Genomic DNA, 18,945 nt, shown 5'->3' on the forward strand with positions numbered 1-18,945 from the left:
GCACACAGGCGGATGGGGGGACGAGAAGAAGGGAGGCAGCCCGGGGGTTGCCGGGCCTGTCTGAACCCGGGCCAAAGGGTTCTCTTCACAAAACTTCCGCAGGCGGCAACCATGTCTCAGCCCGCGGCCAAGGCCTCGGCCACCGCCGCCGTGAACCCAGGGCCCGACGGGAAGGGGAAGGCGGGCCCACCCCCAGGCCCCGCCCCGGGATCCGGCCCCGCCCCCGCCCCCGCCCCGGCCCCAGCCCAGCCGGCGCCCGCGGCCAAAGCGGAGCTGCCTCCCGGCAGCTACAAGGTGAGCGCGCGCCTGGGGGCGGGGCGGCGGGGGCTGCACCCCCGCGCCTGCGCGCCCCCCGCCCCGCCCCGCCCCGCCCCGCCCCGCCCCCGGCTCCCCCTCCCCACCTCCCTCCCCCACCCCGCGTCCCCGCCAGATGCCCAACAGGCTTGCACCTGCTTTCGAGTTTTTGTCGAAAGCAAGAAACAGGAGGAAAGAAAGCGGGCTGGCTTAGCATCAGGAAACAGCTGTCCCAGAAGGTCCTCTCGGGCAGAAGGCCGCCCTCAGCTCCTCCTGAAAAGTGTTTCCAAGCGGCCGGTCAAGCTGAAAGGGCTCCCGGAGAGCCAGGCATCCGGTCCCCTGGGACCGGGTTGGGTTGCAACCGCGGGTATTCAGAACTGGGTCATGACACGCTGTCAGGCGGTCCACCCGCCCCCCACCCCCACCCCGGCCGGCTTTTACTTATGTGGCCCCTTATTTAATGGTTTAATTTCAATTTGATTTTTCATGAATACAACACGCATCTGCAAACCCGCTATTTACACGAAAAGGCAGGGCTTGGTAAACAGCCTCTATCTAACTTCAAAGTGTCCCCCGCCCCCGCCCCTCCACTCCTCCTACCCGCCCCCCACACCCTCCCGGGAGCCCACCTCCCTCCTCCCCTGGGAGAGGGAACTGCCATCCTCACCCCGCCCCCTCACCTGCTTGCTTGCTGTTTTATGTGCTTTGATGCATTATTCTTTTAAAAGTATATATTTACACTTCATTTGTCTTTAACTTATTGAAATATACTGTATGTAACCGTTCCGGGGTTTTCGTCTTTCTTTTGTACCTCCTATGAGATTTATAACAGCCACTGATGCTGTGGTGCATTGCTGTGGGTCATTTGTTGTGGCTGCTGTGTGATATTTCAGAGCGTGTCCATCACTCCTGACTATCATGGGGTGGGTGCGAGCTTTGCTGTCAGCCATGTCACCTGCAGGAGCTTCTCTTGGGCGGATAAGTGTAGGAGTGGAAGGGCTGGGTCATGGGTGTGTTGAACCTCTCTCCCTTTTACCGCTGGGGAAATCGGGGCTCGAAGAAGGCACACGCTTGCCTCAGTTCAAGCGAATGGCAACGTTTTCCCAGCTCCAGACCACGAGCAGACAAAAACCAAAATTGGATGCTTAGTGAGAGGAGGGTATTAGCCCATGTAGACACAGAGGCCCCTGCTTCTGGCCTCCCTTGTGGTTTGATGGGTAGACTTATGAATGTTTCCTGAGTATCAGCTCTGTGGCAGAGGCTGGGGCTGGGAGATACAGAAATAGATCCACCCCTTTGGAACCGGTGAGTGAAAGGGGAGATGGGCACTTAGAGACCCGGAAGAAAAGCACCAGTGACTGTGTCTGTTTTACTTGTGCTGCTGATGGGATGGACACAGTGAGAGGAGGTGGGGGGGGCATTCGACCAAGCTCACTCAGGGAAAGGGTATCAGGGAGGGCTTCCTGGAGGAGGTGACATCTGATCCTAGAACAGGACAGGGGACATGAGTTCCAGGATTGGGGTGTGTGCTGGAGAGGGCTTCCAGGCAGAAGGAACAGCACAGATAAATAGCCCTGGACGGAAGATCCATCCATCCGTTCCTAAGGATGGCACAGACATTAAGTTCAGAAGTGGAGGGAAGGCAGGACAGGATCGTTTCACAGACCTTGGCTCCGAGCAAGCTCTCAGTTGATCTGGGCACGGCCTGCTCTTCGGTACGGAGGTACTTAATGCATATTTGCCCTGGAGCCTCTCCGCTTTGGAGGTACTCCCCCTCACTCTGCTCCCTGGGCACGGGGGCTTCTTTCCTACAGCTGGTGGTCTTTGAGCAGGAGAACTTCCAGGGCCGGCGGGTGGAATTCTCCGGGGAGTGCTTGAACCTGGGAGACCGTGGCTTCGAACGAGTGCGCAGCATCATTGTCACCTCCGGACCGTGAGTGTTTAGGTGGGGTGGCTGGGGGGGCACTCCCACAGCCTTAGTAAAATAGGAATACTAAAACAACCATAGCTGCCCTTTACTGCCTTCCCCTGTGCTAGCAGAGACGCACACGGTCATCCCTCAGTACCCTCTGCGGGCTGGTTCCGGGACCCCCAGCAGATACCGAAATCTGCCGATGCTCAAGTACCTGGATAAGGCATAGTCCAGCCTGACTTCTGTATTCACAGATGCAGGACCACCCCCCATACTGGTGCCAACTATGTATTATTTCTAGGGCTTGTTTCAAAGCCAAGAGGGAGGAAAGGGAGGTATGGTTCTCCTTCCCATTTTACAGATGAGGAAACTGAGGCACAGAGAGGTGATCTGATAAGCATAAGGGCACACTAACAGTAAGGCATGATTCCAGGCTCCAGGGAAATGTTGTTTCTGCTGCAGAAGGAGCCCCCTGCCCATCACTGATGGCAGGAGCAGGGCAAAGTGCCAGGTGTCCTCTAGCTGTCCCCTCTCCTGGGCAGCAAGCAGCCTTTAGGATAGTAACGAGCTTCTGTTGAGTGCCCACGAGGTGCCAGGCGCCGACTGAGGGCTTTACCTAGCTGATCCTACAGTGCTGTGTGGGGGAGGGGTGGTTCTTATTCCCATTTGATGGATGGGGAAACCGAGGCTCAAAGGGTGAGTGGCAGAGCCTGGGTTCGACTCAGGTTGACGCATTTCACTCACAGTGCCTGTATCATCCTGTTCCACAGAGGCAGGAATAATTGTCCCTTGGACATAGTGGTTGTGCCAACTTCAACCCCTGTGGACTACGCTCAGGGCACAGGGCCAACCTCTGGACAAGACCCACAGGGCCCGTTTGCCTCATCTCTACAGCCAAAAAGCCCGCAAGGGGTGTGATCAGCCTGTACACCCGGCATCCCAGGGCTCTGTGTGCTACAGAGGGCAGAGATAGGCTTTGAGATCAGACAGGCCTGGGTGTGAGTCCCAACTCCCCTGTTTACCTTGTTCAGTGTCTGAGCCTCAGTTTCCTCATCTCTGAAATGGGCAGAGTAATGGTCCCCACTCCCTTCCACTAGCTTATTCTCAAGTCTGAAAGCAATAATGCAGCATGGAACTGGCATTCTGTGGGTGCCCAGATGTTAGCTGGTGGTAACGAGGATTATTGATGCTCCCTGATGCTCTGTGTGTTTAGCCAAGTTACCATGGGCCAGGGTAGGCTGGTAACCTCAGCCCCACCCTCAGATTCAAAGCCCAGCTGAGAAGAGAAGCTGCCGGATGTGGCCAGTTTGGGTTTTCAGGCTTTTTTCATTATCAGTGACTCAAACCCAGAGTATTTCTCCTCCAACAAAGATGCAGCTGGTCTTCGGTGTGTGCTCTGGGACTGCGCCTGGTGGGAGAGATAAGGACCTGTGTCCCAGGGCCCCGGGCCCGTGTCAGGACCAGCAGGGCCCTGGGAGAAACAGTGGTGGAGAAAGCGATGGAGGGGATGGGGTGAGCAGGGGGAGGGGAGGAAAGGTGTGCCCTCACACAGGTGGGGAGGGGAGGCAAGCCCGCCTGAAACCCACGAGGCCTCAGCGGACACTCGCCACCTCCGCCGTGTGACTTTACACCAGTGACTTAACCCCTCTGAGCCTCAGTTTCCCACGTCTGTGAACTGAGATCCCTGCCCTACCTCACTCCTTGCTCATATGAGCCACAGGAGATGAGAAAAGGCACTAAGATAGACAACTCCTCACTCGTATACCAGATCCTCACTGGGCACTGTGACTCCTGAATAAGACAGTTTTAGGAGAGGGTGTCAGGGTGGCAAGACCATCAGTGTCTGTCTTTCCATAAGCTCAGATCTCCGGCTTCCCTTCTCTTTAATCATGAACGATCTTGCTGGCTGTGTTTTCTCTTTAGACCCTCATCACCTCCTGACAAGGTAGATGCAATCCTTTCTTCTCCTTGATGGAGGCTTAATGAGCTCAAGTCACTTGTCCAGATCACACAGAAAATAAATGCTAAAGTGGGATTAGAACTGGGGTCTGTCTGTTGCCAAAGTCTATCCTCTTGACTCCTGCACGGCACCATCTTCCAAGGCTCCCTCTCCATGCACCCACTCATCCATCCATAGATCAGTTCATCCATCCATCTGCATGCTTATTCTCCATCCATTTATTTATCCCTCTGTTCAGCACTCCCTCCATCTGTCCATTCTCTACCATGCATCCAGCCAGCCAGCAATACACTCCTCCATAGACCCATAGATCCAGCCATCTACCCGGCCACCTACCTGTTCATCCACCCATCTGCCTGTTCATTCAACCATCAGTTCACCCATCCACCCGTCATCCATCCACCTGCCCATCCTTTTCTCATATGCGCCAGCCTCTGTGGGGCTGAGGCACGTTCGCTTCTATTCTGGAAGAATAAATCTGCATCATTACTTCTGTCACTCTGCTATGTGGGCTGGCGCCTTCCCCAGACGAGACCTGAGGCTCCTTGGACGCGTTCTGTTTCAGCCTGTGCTTGTAGCCTCCCCTGCCCCCATCTTCCCCTTCTCATTCTGGGTAGAGGAGGGTCCCAGCCCCCAACAGGGAGATGAGACTCGTGTCAGCGTCCCCAGCCCTCTCTTGTTCCCTGAGAACTCCGGAACACAAAGAGGAAAGTTTAAGGGGCTCCTTCGTCACAGCCTTCTCATCTATGAAATGGGCATCATCTTATCTCCCCCAGAATCCCTGGTCCTTTTAACAACAAGCTCACTTCCCATCCTCAATCAGGCTGCGTTGAGAAAGCCCCCATCTGATGTCAAGCTTATAATTAATCCTTTTAGAGAACTGAACAACTACATGTGCACAATCACATTTAATTCTCATAGGCATCTGAGAGGTAAATATTACTCTCATTTCCCCTTCCAGTGCTCCAGTACTGATTACTGTATTCTGTATGCTAGGCCAGCCTTTATCAATCACGATTCAAGCACCTGTATCAATTTTTCCCTACCCCCATACCTCCAGGAATATTATTTGTTTAATATACTTACTTGATTTTTTACAATAGTATCTATTTATTTGGCTGCCCCGGGTCTAAGTTGTGGCACGTGGGATCTTTTAGCTGTGACATGCAAGCTCTTAGTTGCGGCACGTGGGATCTAGTTCCCTGGCCAAGGATCAAACCTGGGCGCCCTGTGTCGGGAGCGTGGAGTCTTAGCCACTGGACCACCAGGGAAGTCCCTACTTCATTTTAAAATGACCCTTTTTTGACACAAATAAACATATATCAAAAGAACCTTTGCATCACGTTTACAAATGGAAAGATAGCATCATCTGCTGTAAGTAAAAGGTATCCGTAGAAAAGATTCCTGCCGTGAACACAGTATAATAGCCTGCTCAAGGCTCTGGGCCGGCGGCCTGCTCTTCCTCTGTTACAAAGATAAATTGTTGTTGTTGTTCAGCTGCTAAATCATGTCCCACTCTTTGCGACTCCATGGACTTCAGCACGCCGGGATCTCCTGTCCTTCACTGTCTTCTGGAGTTGGCTCACATTCCTGTCCATTGAGTCAGTGATGCTGTCTAACCATCTCATCCTCCTACCGCCCCCTTCTCCTCCTGCCCTCAATCTTTCCAGCATCAGGGTCTTTTCCAGTGAGTCAGCTCTTTGCATCTGGTGGCCAACGTATTGGAGTTTCAGCTTCAGCATCAGTCCTTCCAATGAGTATTCAGGGTTGACTTCCTTTAGGATGGACTGGTTGGATCTCCTTTCAGTCCAAGGGACTCTGAAGAGTCTTTGGGGTTTTAAAAAAATGTCTTCTGATGTGTTATTTCCCCCAAGTCCTCATAGGGCTAAAATTATGTTTAAATCCTACATCTGGGGAGATATTTGGCTTCTGTAATTATACACACCATCTCATTTAATCCTGCACCAACTTCAAGAAAATAGGCAAATTAGATGAGGAAACCGAGGCTCAGAAAAGTGAAGCGTCTTACCCATAGTCTCCCAGCCAGTCCGTAGCATAGCCTGGGATCAACCCCTCCCCACCTCCAGCCTTGGGGCTGCCTTGCAAGGCAAAGATGGGAAGGTGAGTGTGGAGAGGGGCCTTCTCCCCATGATGGCTTCTCCTCTCTGCCTTTGCCCCTCCTGACTCTCTCTACCCTGCCCACCTCTCTCCCCATCCAGCTGGGTCGCATTTGAGCAGTCCAACTTCCGGGGGGAGATGTTCATCCTGGAGAAAGGCGAGTACCCACGCTGGGACACGTGGTCCAGCAGCTACCGCAGCGACCGGCTCATGTCCTTCCGGCCCATCAAGATGGTGAGTGGCCCCGGACCGGGCTCAGGGCTGGGGGGAGATTCTGGGGCAGGAGCAAGCCCGAGGTGTGATGGTCAGGAGACCTGAGGAGTCAGATGAGCAGGAGAAAGGAAGAAGGAATGTTGGGCAGTGACCTCTGAGCTCGTCCAAGGGCAATGTCTCTATGCTAGTCAATTCACAAGGCACCCGTGATACACTCATCACGTACCCTGGGGAGCCCGGGAGCTGCAAAGACTGAAGCCTGTGTCCCCTGTTTTGTTTTTAAATATAGTTTCATGTCTTTCATCTTGGCTCTGCTGGGTTTCCATCGGTCCGCAGGCTTTTCTCTGGTTGCAGAGAGCGGGGACTGCTCTTCGTTACAGCGCACAAGCTGCTCTCTAGTTGCGATGGCTTCTCTTCTTGTGGAGCGCAGGCTCCAGGGGACACAGGCTTCAGTCTTTGCAGCTCCCGGGCTCTAGAGCACAGCTCAGCAGCTGTGGGGCTCAGGCTCAGCCGCTCCCGGGCACGTGGGATCTCCCAGATCAGGGATGGAGTCCGTGTCTCCTGCGTTGGCAGGCGGACTATCACTGAGCTACCCGGGAAGCCCCTGGAACCCAGTTTTTTCCTTCTTCACTGCTCTCAAGAGTGTGATTGAACCTGCCAGTTGTTGCCTTCCTTGATTCTGTTTGTAGAATGTTGCTAATTCCTGACTACACTTAGAGCCTCCTGGGGAGCTTTGAAAAAATCTCAAAGTCCACCCAAAATGTCAGACATACAGGTTGAAGCTTACGTGATGGCTGCAAAGAGGATATTGCAGAAGGGCATGGTGAACTCCCTGACAAAAGTTCTATATACTGAATTAGCCCCTTTGTAATGTTTAACTAAAGTAACATAACTTCAAGAAGGTTCAAAGCTGAAACAGGTTGGAGTTATCCCCGAGCCAGTCACAGGGTTTTTTCAGAGTTATGTTGATGGCAATTCATTAGCCAGCCACATCTTCACTCACCAAGGTCAGTTTCTGATGATGGCACCAACTTCCGCTTTCCGTGGTGGAAATTTTCATAAAGAGTTGTCGTGCGCGTCCATTTGAGATTATCAGGTGCCCACAGCCAGTTGTTTGGCCTCACCAGATCTGTCTTAATGGGTTATCCAATCTGATCACGTTCTTCTCAGAACCCGAGGCTGAATTATCAGCCTTAACAATGGACCCTTTGCGAGAATTCATAGATTCTTCTCTTGGTCAATGGTCCTTATAAGGCAGTCTAGGTCAACAGACGGCTGTTTGATAGAGCAATCAGCTAGGCCACTTGCAGTAACTTCTAGAGCTTTTCCGTCCAATACAGTAGCTACATGTAGCTCTTAAACACTTGAATCTTGGCTAGTCCAAATGGAGATGTGTAGCATATATGCCAGGCTTTGAATACATAGCAAAACAGAAAAATAAGAATGTAAAACACCTCATTAGGGACTCCCCTGGTGGCCCAGGATTGAACTCAGGGGCACCGGTTCAATCCCTGGTCTGGGAACTAAGATCCCACATGCCACATGGCACAGCCAAAAATTTTTTTTAAAGGACCTCATTAATACTGCTATGTTGTCTGCCTATTGAAATTAGCACAATTTAGAAATATTTGCTTAAATAAAATATATTATCAGAAAAAAATCCTAATGCCGGGACCCTACCCCAGACCAATTGAATCCGGATCTCCGGGGCTCATTAGCAGGCACTGATTTCTTTCCATGCCTCTGAGGTCTCTGGGTAGCCAGGGCTAAGAGCCACTGGTCTAGTTCCTCCCCCACACCCCTGCCACCATCCTGGGGGGCCCGTTTTCTCTCTTACCTCCAACTTTCTCCCAGCTGGGTCCCCTGGCTCCTTTCCAGCCCTCTCTCCTGGGATGTTAGAGGGATTTCTGTCTCGACCATCTCCCACATGCAGTCACTCGTTCCACCACAGACACGTGGACGTGTTTCTGCCAGGCTCTGTCGTAGGCTCTGGGTGTGCAAGTGTGCTTATAACAGGCAAGGTCCCTGCCCCCATGGGAGGCAGCTATTGAAAACCTAATCACAGAAATCCACCTGTAATGGCAAACAGCCGTGGTGCTTACTGCACAGGGGTCTTGCAGGGTGTGCTCAGAGAGGGGAAGAGGAAACTGGGGCTCTGGTGTTGGGGAAAGGGGGGTGGGAGTGGCTGGGGTTGATCCGGGGAGAGAGCCCCCAAAGGATGGGGACCGAGTCAGCTGTGGGCACAGCCTTTCGAGGGACAGTTGGGGCAGAGTTCCTGGAGTGAAGATAGGCTGGGTGGAACAAGGAGCTAGAAAGAGGGGGCTGCTGTGGCTGCAGCAGAGGCAGTAGAGGGGAGCAGGGTGCAAGATGGGAGCAGGGACACGCTTCTCTGGAGGGTTCTGCCCCTGGCTGGCTGTGTGACGCCGGTCAAGAGGTTTAACTTCTCTGAGCCTCTGCACCCCTGATCAGCATAATAAAAATATTGAGTGAATTTGTGTGGAGCACTTGGTGTATTCCGGGCATCATGCTAAGTGCCCTATATGGGTTAGCTCTGTGAAGTAGAGGCTGACATCCTTATGTTTCTGGATGAGAAGGGCGCTTCGAGGCTGGATGTTGGCAATCCCATGATGGCCTGAGCAGGCTCAGCTCTCTCTCTCTCTCCACACCCAGGAGGCCCCATTCACCCCTGACCTGTCTCTCCTTCCCCAGGATGCCCAGGAGCACAAGCTCTGCCTGTTCGAAGGGGCCAACTTCAAGGGCAACACCATGGAGATCCAGGAGGATGATGTGCCCAGCCTCTGGGTCTATGGCTTCTGTGACCGCGTGGGCAGCGTGAGGGTCTCCAGCGGAACGTAAGGCCTGCTCCTGTGGGCCCTCATCCCCTGCTTCATTTCGAGCTCAGGCAGGCTGGGAGGGCCACACCCGAGCCTGACAGGATGTGACATCAGACATGCAGGAAAGGCCGGAGGCCTGGATTCTGCTAAGAGTGTCATGCCCAAGGGGGCGGGGGTGGAGTCATGTGTTGATGAATTACTTGTTGGCGTAAACAACGCTAGCAATTGTCCTAAGAAGTGGGAAGATGCAGCGAGTCGGGGCTTCTAACCCCGTGTTTGGGTTGGAGAAATAGTGAAGCGAGGAGGAGCAGAGTGGATGTGAATAGACCAGTCTGGGTGGGTCGAGGAAGCGGAAATATGCAGGGAGAGCGGAGCCTCTGGGGACATGAGCAGAGTGACATCTGAGAGGTGAGACCGTGTAACGAAAGGGCCTTGACCCTGTCACTGATGCGCTGTGGCATCTGGGTGAGCCACAAGCCCTCTCAGTGTCTCAGTGTCGCCCTCTGTACAATGGGCACATCAGAGTTCTTAATCCCAGAGGATTCTTTCTGCTCTGAACTCTAGGATTTGAAGCTTTCAAAACAGAGGCCCCCCCCTTGACCCCATGTCCGTGAGAACACAGGGAAAGGCCAGATACCCAAAGGAGGTCACTGTATCCATCCCCCTACCTCCAAAGAACCGTACAAGACACCCCTGATCTCCTCGAGGCAAGTGGAAGGCATCTACCTCTCCACCCCAGATGCTTTTCTGAGTTCCTATAACACCATCAGGGCTGTGGTCTTTTTATTGCTCTTTTATCCTTCCCTGAGACCCAGTATTCCAGTATGTAAGCCATCTGAAATTTACCAAACATTGTCAATAAGCCAGGCTCTGTGCTCGGCACACGGCAGAGGCAGAGGTGAAGAAGGCTCAGCTCCTGCCTTCAGGGGCTCGTTCAGTCTAGCAGGGGGATGTCAGTACACCTGTGAGATGATGTCCAGCGACAATAGATGAGAGATGGTCCACACAGGAGTTAAGAGGGAGAAGAAAGGTTTCTGGGACTGGGTTCTGTGTGCTGGAGTGGAGGGCAGGTCCAAGGTTTACCTGAGGAGGCTAGAACTTAAGCCAGACCTTGAAAGATGAGCAGGGAGTCTGAGGGAGACCTGGAAAGACCCTCCCAGCAGAGACAATGACAGAATTAGAAATTAATCATGTATAATAAGTGGTATTACATGCTTACAATGGACTGAGCACCATGCTAACTTCTTTCAGTGAATCATCATCAACTCTTTACAATACACCCATGAGGCAGGTTTTCATCATCCCCATTTCACAGACAGGAAGCTGGGGTTCTGATAAGTCACCTGTCTAGTAAATGGCAGAGCTAGGATTTGAACTGATTGTCTCTGATACCAGAAGGTGTATTCCCAGCCACTTCACACAAATTCACTTTCCGACAAAGGAAACCACTTTCTGAACCAAGACTGCCCCTTCTTATTGCTAACCAGTCTCCAAGCCCTGTCTTCACTCCCTTGGATCCTGTTCTCTGAGCTCCAGGTCATCACTTTCAGTGGAATGTGTATTACTCTCCCTACCATGTATCTGTAATCCACTTAGCAAAGTACTCTGATTCATTTTCCCCTTTGGCCCCCCAAACCCTCATAAACCAGCTCCCATGACCATCCCCGCTTCACTTAGAGGAGGAAGCCGAGATCTGTCAGAGAGATGAGATCACTGCCCAGAGTCAGCAGGAAGGGGCCAAGCCCACCCAGAGGAGCCCCGGGTGCCCCCAGCCTGCGAGGACAGGTGAGGGTGGAGAGCAGGCTGCAGGGCTGGATGCAGGACTCGCGGGTCCAGGGGGGCGTCTAGGTGCCAGGTGGTGAGACAGGCCGCCTCCACACCGTCCTTCTTGCTTTCCCCCCAGCTGGGTTGGCTACCAGTATCCCGGCTACCGTGGGTACCAGTACCTCCTGGAGCCTGGCGACTTCCGGCACTGGAACGAGTGGGGGGCCTTCCAGCCACAGATGCAGGCCGTGCGTCGCCTGCGTGACCGGCAGTGGCATCGCGAAGGCTGTTTCCCCGTCCTGGCCGCCGAGCCGCCCAAGTGAGTCCACGCGCCGCTCGTGTGGCCCGCCCTGCTGCAGGCTCATCGTCCCCACCTTCCCCATGCAAATAAAAATTCCTGAAGCCAAGCTGTCTCCTGGGTCTATGAACAGATGCAGGCCTCGGTGTTGGCACACGACTTCGTCCGTCTTGATAAGTACTGTAATAATCAAAACGGCAAGCACAGGACTTCCCTGGTGGACCAGTGGTTGAGAATCCGCCTTGCAGTGCAGGGCACATGAGTTTGATTCTTGGTCAGGGAACTAAGATTCCACATGCCGTGGGGCAACTGCACCCTCACGCCTTGACTAGAGAGTCCACGCGCCACAGCAAAACATCCCACATGATGGAACATAGATCCCACACGCTGCAGCTAAGACCTGATACGGCCAAATAAATCAAATAATTTTTTAAGTTTAAAAAACTACAACTCAAAAAAAAAAAAAAAAAGAACCCAGCCAGTACCACTAAGTTCTTTGCATTCTCTTTGTATATCTTTTGGACAACTCTTCAGTTCAGTTCAGTCACTCAGTCGTGTCCATCTCTTTGCAACCCCAAGGACTGCAGCACACCAGGCCTCCCTGTCCATCACCAACTCCTGGAGTTGATTCAAACTCATGATGAGTCGGTGATGCCATCCAACCATCTCATCCTCTGTCGTCCCCTTCTCCTCCTGCCCTCAATCTTTCCCAGCATCAGGGTCTTTTCAAATGAGTCAGCTCTTTGCATCAGGTGGCCAAAGTATTGGAGTTTCAGCCTCAGCATTTGAACGACTCTAGGAGGCCAGTATTGTATAATTATTCCTATTTAACAAGCGAGGAAATTGAAGGTCAGAGAGGGAAAGCGACTTGCCTAAGGTCGCACAGCTGTCAAGTCAAGATCTGAACCCAGTCAGGTTCCAGAGTCACAGTCTTAAAAAAAATCTGTGTTTTCAAATTCTTCTCCTTCAGGTACTACTCTTCTGATTTTTTTTTTTTTTTTTTTGCGTTCTCTTCTTACCACCTGTCTTGTTACTTATCATTTTTGTTTAAATAGATAGCATTGTGTGCTTAAATGCATTGATTTGTAAGTAAAACTTGATAACACTACAGGATATGGAAAACTGGCATCCTATGCCATAGATAGGAAGCAGTCATTTAAATAAATATAATTTACAGAAGGCCAAGCACTGAATTATCAGCAGATACCACTGCTTGCTTAAGCTTTGGCCTGCAGCCTGCTCACTCTTTGAGGAAATGGGCGATGAGCAAGTGTCGGAGGGAGGTCTGAAAGAAGTGCTTGCCCAAACTGAGCTGTTTCTCCCTGATTTAATCAAAGAAGAGTCAAAAGAGGGTTATTTCCTTGTATCTGATTTAGTCCTGGGTCCAAGTTCCACCTAGCATCATCTCTCCCGCTACAAATGGCACATGCCCTGTGCTGGAAATCCACACCAGGCAGCATGACTCCCATATCAAGCAGCTTTGACCGGTTATGAATCATTAATCTCTGCAGGAGGCCTGGGGGAGATGTTGCCACAGATATCTTCCTGGAGGAGAGGGTATTTGAAGGGGGCCTTGAAGGATGAAGTGGGAGCTTACTTGGTGGTGAACGAGGGAGACGGCATTCCAGGCAAAGCAAACAGCAGGGTCCCTGCTACCCTACATCGCACCTTTGTGCAAATGATGAAAAGATACTTCTTCCTCAAGACATTTGACTGCCCGGACTTCCACTGTGGTCCACTGGTTAAGAATCCGCCTTGCAACGCAGGGGACGTGGGTTTGATCCCTGCTTGGGGAACTACGATCCCACACGCCACAGAACAACTAAACCCGTGCGCCACAACTAGGGAACCCGTGTGTCCTAATGAAAAGATCCCGCGTGCTGCAATTAAGACCCAATGCAGCCAAATAAAACCAACAAAAGAAGACATTTGTCTGCCATCTGCCAGAAAGTATTGGTATAAATCTGTGATGTCTATGATGTCAGTACGGTACCCTTATGCAGTGCCCAACCTGTACAGCTGTACTCGGCAGCCGTGGGGCACCATGGGCAAAGGCACAGAGGTGGAGAGAGCTTGTGGTGGGTCCATGTGACGCTTATTAAAGTGGGAGGAGGAGCTTGGTGGTTGAGTGGGTGGAGGTCGGGGGTGAGAAGGGAATGCAGAGTGCGGCAGAAGAGGAAGCCGGAAAGAAAAGTGGGCCTCATGACACCCCACTCTGTGGTTTTGCTGAGCTTCAAAGCTGAGGATCTTCCCCTCTGGGACATGCATTTTCCTTCTTCCTCCCACCCTAGTTCTCCCACCCTCCAATCTGACCAGCCTCTTGCCTTTGAAGTCAGGGTGTCTTGTCTCAGACCAGAAGGTAGGAGCCCTGGGTAGGAATCAGGAGATATGGTGTTAGTCCTGCTCTATTGCTGCTGCTGCTAAGTCGCTTCAGTAGTGTCCGACTCTGTGCGACCCCACAGACAGAAGCCCACCAAGCTCCCCCGTCTCTGGGATTCTCCAGGCAAGAACACTGGAGTGGGTTGCCATTGCCTTCTCCAATGCATGAAAGTGAAAAGTGAAAAGGAAGTCGCTCAGTCGTGTCCGACTTTTTGCGACCCCATGGACTGCAGCCTACCAGGCTTCTCCATCCACGGGATTTTCCAGGCAAGAGTACTGGAGTGGGGTGCCATTGCCTTCTCCTGCTAGGAGCTACCAAATGTTGGGCAAATGGCTTCTGTACCCAGGAGTCATTCTTGCCATCTGTAAAATGGCAGCATAAACAAGTCCATCCAGCCTCAAGATTGTGATGCTGGGACTCTGTTTCCAGAGTTCCGTGATTCTCAATGATTCTGCAATGCGTCTCTAAGGGTCCACGGTCCTCGAAGGCCAGTATCAAGCTACATAGATGGCCATCCTCAGTTCCTAAGGTGTGTGAGTACAGCTCTGAAACTCTGCTGCAGTGGGATTGTATGAGCCACGCAGACCCAACTTTTCATATTTCTTCAGTGCTTAGACCTCATCAAAGGCAAGATGCCACATGATCTTATGATCCAAGAAAGGCAAAGAGAAATACTACCCATTTGAATATAACAGTTACTTTCTAATCACTTAGAACTGTTATTTCATACTTATTGAGAGAACTACTTTAACCTTTTTATATTTATATATAAATATATGTTATATTTAAATTTATTAATATTTAGGAAAAACTTTTTTCAGCATGTCAATTTTGTGAATCCCATAAAAAGAAAACACGCCGGAAATCCATCAGTGAAGTGAGTCCTTAAATTTCCTTGCATTTATAGTCTAAACCTTCCAGATTGCTTTCCACTCAAAGCTGTTGATGTTTTTCTTTTCTCACAGGTGTTATATTAAAAAAAATGTGCACATTAGCATCGCTGATGCATAATATATACACTTGGCAAAAACAGCTGAAAAAACTTGGAAGAAAATAACAAACTATTTTATATTTAATTTGTTTTTATCAAGACGTTTAACTTTTGCTACTGAATTTATGAGTAAACAAAATGTGGTAATAGAAAACAGAGAACCAACAAAAAGTACAAGCAAAAATAAGTAACAAGATAAAATGAAACAAGGAAAAGAAAAGAACATCTGAAAAGGCCAGGAGTGAGGGTCACATGAGAGTTATAAAGCTATTACTGTTCCTCCCTTGGGTCCTAGTTCCTACGTGTCTCTTGAAATGTGAACATCTCACCACGTGGAACAGGATTTCAGAGCTTACAGATGTCACATTTTTGCTTCGAAACAGAAACTTTCAGTTTCTACTTAATCAGGTGCTCAACAGCTTCTGTTCGGTTCACGGGCACGACGCTGGGGGACACCAGTGGAGCTGGACGTGGCCACGTGGCCACAGTGCCCACAGTCTTCTCGGGGGCTTCTCAGTGCTGGTTTGGATTCTGCGTGAGTTTTGCTGTAAACGCCGGCTTCAGGATGCAACGCTTGGGCAAGCTGGGACGTCGCTACATTTCCACGCTAGATCCCAGCTCATGAATCTTTGAGTCTCACACCTTTGGGAAGACCAGGCACCTCGGCTATGCAATAGCATCTCCCATCCACAGTGACCGAGGCAGCCCACAGCATTTTGAGCACCGGGACGTCGGTACAAAGTCGTGATGTATGTGTGCAGGGTGCGGGACGTGGGTGGGAACTCCACCTGAGGCATCGTCTCTCCTGTGCCAGGGCCAGATGGTGCAACTCTTTCTTTTGGGGAAAGAGCATGTTGCTAGAGTGCCCTGCGCAGCTCCTAGAGAGATGAGCATCTTTTTAGGGCCACGTTGCCATGACAGCCAGTCACCTGGATCCGATACCCAAGATCAAAGGCCTCTGTGAAGCCTGGGTACCCAGATAGTTAGGGTAACCCCACATCCTTCCAGCAAGACAAGTGAACCTGCCCCTCTGTCCTAACCTCCTGCCCGCTGCTGGGTCACCTCCCACTGCCCCTTCAGCCTCCCTGCTCCCACCACCCACCACCCTCCTGAGTTTGCATCTCAGCTCTGACATGTACTAGCTGTTGTCCTTGATCAAGCCCAGTTACCTGATAGAACCTCTGTTTCCTCATCTGTAAAGTGGGAGTAATGATAATAAAACCTTAGAGGTTGTTGGAGGGAGTAAATCACTAGCTTGAATGTCCTCTTTATAAGGTGCTTAGAGCATAGCAGGCATCTCAGGAAAGGGGTTTAGAATCCACATGCTTCGTGCCACATTTATTCGTCCTGGTTTCGAGGCCCATCGACAGAGGGGCTCCTGTGTGCCCAGCTTTGTCTAGATGCTGGGGAGACAGGTTGGGGAAGACAGAAAATGCCCCTGGCCCAGTTGTTCACAGGCTAGAGGAGCAAACAGGAATAAACTCTTTTGGCTACACTTTCACAGTGACAACAGTTTCCCAGGCTGCCTTGTCCAGTGTCCATCTCATCAGGACATTTGCCAGGGGTGGGGGTTGGGGGTAGGGTTAGGCTTCCTCAAGGAGGAGACAGTCGGCTTGAGACCTGAAGGGGTTTTCTGAGTCGGGGGGCTGAGAGAAGAGGTCCAACCTAGAAACCAGGCGATCATTCTGGTCCCCTTCTTTAGCGCCACCACTGAGATCTACCAGTTTTATCTTCCAGATATTTCTAGAACCCAAACACGCCCTCCATGCCCCCAGCCACGCTGGGTTGACCAGCTTCCCCCAGAGTATCTCAACAGCCTCCAAAACAGTCTCCCTGCCTGTCCTCTTCTGCACAACAGCCAGAGGATCTTTGCGGAAAGCAAAGCCGGCCCCTTCTTCCTCTGTTTCCCGCCTCCCATATCTTTCCAGCTCTACCAGACTCCTTCTTCTAGCCCACAAAGCCCTGAAGCATCCACCCCTGCAGACCTCCCTGACCTCCTCTTACCCACCCCACATCTTGTCCACTCTGCACTTCATGACAACAGTCCTTCCTGCTGAATGTTTATACCTGTGGGTCCTTGCAACTGACACAATCTCCTATGATCCCTGAGCCATGCTTCAGGCTTCAGTGTAAACACCCCAGCCCTCCCTCCTTGGACCAGGTTGATCGCCCTCTTTCCAGTCCCCTAATGCTTGCTGGGAGCTGCAGCAGACACAGGGGACGTAGGTTCTATCCTGGGGTCGGGAAGATCCCTGGAGGAGGAAATGGCAATCCACACCAGTATTCTTGCCTGGAAAATCCCATGGACAGAGGAGCCTGGAGGGCTACAGTCCACAGGGTCGCAAAGAGTCGGACAAGTCTGAGCAACTGAGCAGGCACGCACGCACAAAATGCTTGTTGGAGGGTTCAGATTCCCCCACCTGGATGCAGGACCCTTGCTCTTGTGTTACTGGCTGACTCTCATGCCCAGCACAGGGTCACAGGGTGCTCAGGAAAAGCATGTCGCTACAGTCAGACCTCTCTTCCTTTGATCTCCATTTCTCTACCCAGAAAGGGACATTATAAAGCACCCAGCGGGTCACCATGCAGTGAGTCACACCAAGCCTGTGGTATGTGCACGATAAACACCATATAACATTATTCAGTAACAGCTGGTTCCATGGAAGCAGGGGATTTCATTTCGCCAGTTCCAGCAGGCAGTTCCTACGTGGCAGGCACTACTTATTGGACATATGAATGAATTAATGAACGAGCTACAAATAAACACTTGGCTGGACATGGACAGATTACTTAATATCTTTATGTCATTTTTTTCTTATCTGTAAGATGGGGATGATAATGGACCTCTGACAAGGTTATTAAAGGTTTAAATGTACAGAGAGTGCTTAGAGCCATGCCTAAATAGTATCTAATTATATTACTTATAGAAAGCTAATTGTATATGTATATGAGCTTCCCTCGTGGGGCTAGTGGGTAAAGAACCCACCTGCCAATGCATTAGACATAAGAGACCTGGGTTCGATCCCTGGGTCAGGAAGATCCTCTGGAGAAGGAAGTGGCAACCCGCTCCATTATTCTTGCCTGGGAAATCCCACGGACAGAGGAGCCTGGCAGGTTACAGTCCATGGGGTCGCAAAAAGTGGGACACAACTGAGCACACATACAAACAACAGCAATGTATATGCATGCGTGTGCGTGTGTGTGTGCAGTTATAGTGGTAACTATTATAGAAATTATTTTAAATAGGTAATATATGAAAGAAAGTGAAAGTGAAGTCGCTCAGTAGTGTCCCACTCTTTGCAACCCCATGGATTGTAAGCCTGCCAGGCTTGCAGTTCAAACGGAAAAAAAAAACAAAGGCTCACAGTAAAAAGTAAGCCTGTTCCCCTTCCTCCCCTTCCTTCAGGTATTCAACCCACATGGATGTAACGCACAGATCGGTCTATTATCTGCTGTTTTACAGATGGAGAAACAGAGGCTCAGAGAAGTTAGACTGAGACGAGACCTACCAGCCCAGAGTTTTCGTCTTGTCTGTCAGGGATTCTCCACCTCACACTACTGACATTTTAGGCTGGACGGCACTTGGTTTTGGGGGAAGGAGGTCAGCCCTCCTCGCCTCCATGTAGGCTATTTAGCAGCATCCCAGGCCTCCACCCACTAGATTCCAGTAGAAACATACTCCCACCTTCAGCGTCCCCCCTCCTTCCGCAGCGGTGACAATCTAAAATGTCTTCAGACTTTTCTAAATGTCTTCCTGGGAGCGGGGCGGCCCGCAAGAGAGCGAAATCGCACCCTCTTTGAGAACCCCTGATGTATAAGAACTGTAGAGCAGCCCTTCCCTCTCGTCTCTTTTGTTTTATGCAAACAGCATTTAAAACACTCTGCCCAGGGTCTGGTTTTCTTCTCTCACACCAATTCCTGGCGATCATTCCACTCCCCGGCATACAGACAGAGGGAAATTCTCTTAAACAGAACTGCCGACGGGAGGAAAAGTGGTAAGCTGCCTAGGCCTGGGGGTAAACCAGCATGCGGTCAAGGGTTGCTCTGGGCCGTCTCCCTGGGACGCCCCGCCCCACCGCGAGGTCTGGAGGCGGGACAAGGGAGATGGGGAGCGGCCGTGGGCGGGCCTGAAAGGGGGAGGGACCACGTTCCAGACACGCCCCCTGGCGACGTCACGGCGC

General features: G+C 51.4%; 1 protein-coding gene across 1 annotated transcript; it reads left to right on the plus strand.

Annotated features, from left to right (window-relative positions):
• The first annotated feature begins 96 nt into the window (after positions 1–96).
• CRYBB1 (crystallin beta B1) lies at positions 97–11,502 on the plus strand. The gene is made up of 5 exons (XM_070385584.1): positions 97–294; positions 2,109–2,227; positions 6,386–6,518; positions 9,207–9,349; positions 11,235–11,502. The coding sequence occupies exons 1-5, from the start codon at positions 112–114 to the stop codon at positions 11,416–11,418; spliced, it is 762 nt and encodes a 253-aa protein (XP_070241685.1). The 5' UTR covers positions 97–111; the 3' UTR covers positions 11,419–11,502.
• The last annotated feature ends 7,443 nt before the right edge of the window (positions 11,503–18,945 follow it).

Source organism: Bos mutus, chromosome 17 (assembly GCF_027580195.1).
Source record: "Bos mutus isolate GX-2022 chromosome 17, NWIPB_WYAK_1.1, whole genome shotgun sequence".
NCBI lineage: Eukaryota > Metazoa > Chordata > Mammalia > Artiodactyla > Bovidae > Bos > Bos mutus.

Excerpts from the sequence above, each read along its gene's own strand:
- CRYBB1 (XM_070385584.1), top strand. The coding sequence starts at position 112 with ATGTCTCAGCCCGCGGCCAAGGCCTCGGCCACCGCCGCCGTGAACCCA. Across the intron at positions 2,228-6,385 it reads ATCATTGTCACCTCCGGACC|CTGGGTCGCATTTGAGCAGT; the intron begins GTGAGTGTTTAG and ends CTCCCCATCCAG. Across the intron at positions 9,350-11,234 it reads GTGAGGGTCTCCAGCGGAAC|CTGGGTTGGCTACCAGTATC; the intron begins GTAAGGCCTGCT and ends CTTTCCCCCCAG.